The sequence below is a fragment of the Hevea brasiliensis genome, chromosome 9, assembly GCF_030052815.1.
Source record: "Hevea brasiliensis isolate MT/VB/25A 57/8 chromosome 9, ASM3005281v1, whole genome shotgun sequence".
Taxonomy (NCBI): Eukaryota; Viridiplantae; Streptophyta; class Magnoliopsida; order Malpighiales; family Euphorbiaceae; genus Hevea; species Hevea brasiliensis.
Window position 1 is genome coordinate 30,512,688 of NC_079501.1, and position 4,221 is coordinate 30,516,908.

At 28.7% G+C, this 4,221-nt stretch overlaps 1 protein-coding gene across 1 annotated transcript; it reads left to right on the plus strand.

Annotated features, from left to right (window-relative positions):
- The first annotated feature begins 766 nt into the window (after positions 1-766).
- Positions 767-2,662, plus strand: LOC110647366 (zinc finger protein CONSTANS-LIKE 2). The gene is made up of 4 exons (XM_021801164.2): positions 767-1,584; positions 1,690-1,866; positions 2,028-2,156; positions 2,295-2,662. The coding sequence occupies exons 1-4, from the start codon at positions 976-978 to the stop codon at positions 2,415-2,417; spliced, it is 1,038 nt and encodes a 345-aa protein (XP_021656856.2). The 5' UTR covers positions 767-975; the 3' UTR covers positions 2,418-2,662.
- The last annotated feature ends 1,559 nt before the right edge of the window (positions 2,663-4,221 follow it).

A 4,221-nucleotide genomic window follows, 5' to 3' on the forward strand; every position in this document is an offset into this window, starting at 1 on the left:
AAATGATCCTTTTATATATAAATAATGATTGATTATGATAAATTAATTATGCAATTAATATGGATATTATTAGTTAGTATAATTATATGATTATATTTTTATTTATAGTGCATAATTATAGATATTGCTTAGCTTTAATTAAAATTTTTTTTTTTATTGAGTGGGTCTTATAGTGATTAAACCGACTAAACTAATATCATAATTAAACTATTAAATATAATTAAACTCACATACTATCTAAAAATTTGAGTTATTTAGTCAAGTATATATATATATATATATATATATATATATATATATATATATATATATATATATATATATATATATATATATATATATATATATATGTAAAAGCTATATCAAATTATATCAAATAGTTAAGCTCCAAAAATAATACAGATGCCCACTAGGAAGAAATAATTAAATATGTCATCTTACATTTTGATTGGTGTTTCAGATTAAAAGGGTCAATTTAAAATGATAAAAAAAAAAAGAATAATCTCAGAGTTTTTTTTTTAATTAAGAATAATCGTACAGGTAGGGAATTTGTTCTAATAATTATAAAGTTTAGGGGCAATTCAGCAAAGAACCTGCACTTAAAGCACACACGTGTGAAGTGGTCTAATCTGTGCTTGTGTTTGAACTTTGAAAATCTCCATTGTGGGAGAAGGGACATGTCCATTGTGGGAGAGGGGACATGTTCTTTTGTCTTGTAGTGATGGAAGTGTCCAGCTTTGATTATATATTGTAAATCAAAGCCCAAGTGTCATTTGTGCTGCTCTCTGGCTGTTTCATTGTCAATAGGCACAGACAAAATAGCCCAACAGAGAAATTATAATCAACAGAAGCTGCAATAAGCCAAGAACATCTGCAGCTGCTCTCTGGTTCTTTTACCAGCTAGTTTTCCTTTTTTTTTTTTTTTTTTTTTAGTTTTTAGAGTTCAATTCAATCTAAGAGTTGAGCTCAAGAATAATGTCTTCTGACTTTTGTTTCTATGATGATAGCTCTTTCTACCACCATTCCTGGCCAGAAATGGTCTTCTCCGATTGTGGCTTCTCTTTCTCCGAACCATTTTCTCCTTTCTTTGATTCTTCGACTTATATGTTCCAAGAATTATCTAGCAACCAACACACTCAAAACCCCGTTCATAATTCCAACTCTTTTGACAATTTTAACCCAAATATCCTGTCATCTTCCCCTCCAAGTCACAAACTGGAGAACTTGTCTCTGCATCAGGCGACTTTGCAGCCAGTTGCAGATGGTTCAAATTTGGTAAATGGGTATAGTAATTTCTCTGCCATGGATGCTTTAGGAGTGAAAACTGAGGAATGTCAAATGGATTTTGACTCCTCTTACAATCACCAGTTATTTATGCGTCATAGTTACAATGGTGTGGAGAATGTGGCAACGATAAGCTATAGCAGCAACTCTTTTGAAGAAAAACCTGAATTTCCCTTTCAACCTCGCTTGAACACTCTTTTAGGGTCTCCCACTAATTATCAAAACCAACCCTTGAGCTCACTTGAAAACAACTTTCTTGCTGGTAATTTGAGGAGGGTTTGCAGCACTGGAGACATACAAGTAAGATTAACTTTTAAAATAATCTTGAGTCCCCTGTTTCAGTCCTGCTTTTTTTGCTTTTTATCATTTCATAGCTAATAAAATCTTGTTCCATCTTTGTTCTAGAATATTAGGACAGCACATACAGCACAGAGATTCTTTTCAAGCCCTTTGGCAAATGAAAACTCCTTTACGGAAGAAGCAAACTTCAAATTGGTTCGTTACAGTGCTGAAGAGAGAAAAGATAAGATTTCCAAATACAGAGCCAAGCGTAGCCAGAGAAATTTCACCAAGACCATTAAGGTAACACCCAGTTTCATTCATAATAACAATATTATCTAATTAAATCCCACAAAAGGTTAAACAATGCTATATATAAATATACAATTGTTCATTAATAGAAATACAAATACATGAAATATTAATGCGGTTGGCTTTTTGCTTCTTGTTACATTGATTCAAAGTATGCATGCCGAAAGACGCTAGCAGACAAGAGGCTCCGTATACGTGGCAGGTTCACACGCAACGATGAGAGCGGTGAGATTCCCAAAGGTGCATGTTCTAACAGACAAGAAGCAGCAGATGAGCTATGGGTACCATAATTCTTTTTGTTCCTACATTTCACAATTCCTTTCTTCAAAGTTATAAATCTAATCATCAAATTTTGGCTTCTTTATGTCATAAAAATGCAGGTTGTATTATTAAACATATTCTTGTGTGTGTTCTTGCAGTTAAATGGGATTCAGGGAAAGGAAGATTGTGGAAGAATCAAAGGAGGAGGAGAAGGAGGAGGAGGAAGAGGAGATTTTGCTGACAGTTTTCGCCATGCTCAGTTTCAATATTACAATTATTGAAAGTTGGTGAAAATTTTCCCGAGAGACTGTTAGAGGGAAATACAATATACTGTGTATTGGGACTCACAAGTAATATAGGTGGATCCATATGTTTGTGTCTTGATATCCATTTCAGAGTAAATGTAAATAATGTATATATAAGATCAGTAAGTCATCAAAATGTTTATGTTAAAATTTATTACCAAACCAAAAATATTTATGCTAAAATCTGCAGTTGGCAGTTGCAGTTTAGTTTTTGCAGTTAATTTCCGGTGCAGGGTTTTCTCCTCCTTTTTGGATTCCTTTTTGCTGTTTAGTGTAATCATTTCTCAATTTACCTGTGAATATATATATATATATATATATATATATGAACTCAATAATGACTCACTATAAGACAAGTACCAAGAACTATTGGCTATTTGAATATAATATCTCCAGGGTTCTTCTGGTGGAGTTTTTATATATGTATAAAGCTCAGTGGGCGGTTAAGTTGAAAAAAAATAGAAAGAAAGGAAAATAAGTAAATAAATAAAGAATTGGTGACTCAAAGCCATGCACAATAAAAGTATAAAATTGATCACGTTTTAACTTGGTGTAAAATCAACTACTTCACAAAATATTAAGTAATTATTGCATTGGAATCCCACTAAATAATAATGGACCCTCTCTGATTTCTGGTTGAAATTCATGCCATTATGCCAATAATAAAATTTTCTGGTTGAACACTGAACAGCTGCTATTTTACCCTCTTTATATATATGAAGCAGAATTGAATAATAATTTGTTAACTTCTTTTTGTCTTTTCTTTTGTTCATTAAACTTAAAGCTTTTTAGCTGGTATTCCATTCGGTAAAGTGCTCAAAGGAAGTAAAAAGGAACAAAAATGGGAAAAGCAAGAAAAGTAGTAATTATATATGATGTCTTTGAGGGTGATTTTTGGTTTATCAGTAAACTTATTTCATTTGTGATTTGAAAGTCATGGGTTCCAGTCATAAAAATAATATTTTTGTGAAATAAGAGTAAAGTTATATACATCAACCCTATTTGGTGCTCACAAGTTGGAGTGTACGATTCCGATTTAATTTAGATTCTGTCTGAGAATTGGAAACGAACAGAAATTTCAGTACAATTTCGATTCAGTTCTTTATTATTTTGATTCTGATTTTGTACGATTATTGATTATTTAATTTCGATTCAATTTGATATAATTTCTATTCGGTTTTCAGTTTTAAAATAATTTTATGTAATTAATTCCTTAAAAGGTTATATTTAAATTATTACTTAAATTTTAAATTAAATTATTAATATATAATATATATTAAGTTATTAATATATAATATATCATATAATATATCTTTTAACTATTATTAAATTATATAATTCTTAACTATAATGTATATATATAATTTAGTATCAAGTATATTATATAATATAGTAGTATATCATATGATATATATTTTAACTATTTATTAATTATGAAATATTTAATTATAAGATATAAATATAATTTTATGAATTAATATATATATATATATTATAATTAAAAGTTATAAGATAATTTAATGTATTTATAACTAAAATTATTAAGAAAATATAACGATATGATAAATAATATTATGTTGTATTTAGTTCACAATTATATATACATATATATAAATAAATATAATTATATAAAAAATATATAATATATCTAAGAAATTATAAAAAAATATATTTATAAATTCGATTCTTAATTTAATTTCGATACAGTTTCAATTCGATTTTTAATAAAGAATCAGAGTCAAACCAAAATATTAAAATAAATTCAGTTTTTTCTAGTTTA

What these genes read in the sequence shown, in the direction of transcription:
- LOC110647366 (XM_021801164.2), top strand. Translation starts at nt 976, where the DNA reads ATGTCTTCTGACTTTTGTTTCTATGATGATAGCTCTTTCTACCACCAT. An exon ending in ATTTCACCAAGACCATTAAG is followed by an intron (nt 1,867 to 2,027) that starts GTAACACCCAGT and finishes ATTGATTCAAAG; the next exon opens with TATGCATGCCGAAAGACGCT. An exon ending in AAGCAGCAGATGAGCTATGG is followed by an intron (nt 2,157 to 2,294) that starts GTACCATAATTC and finishes GTGTTCTTGCAG; the next exon opens with TTAAATGGGATTCAGGGAAA.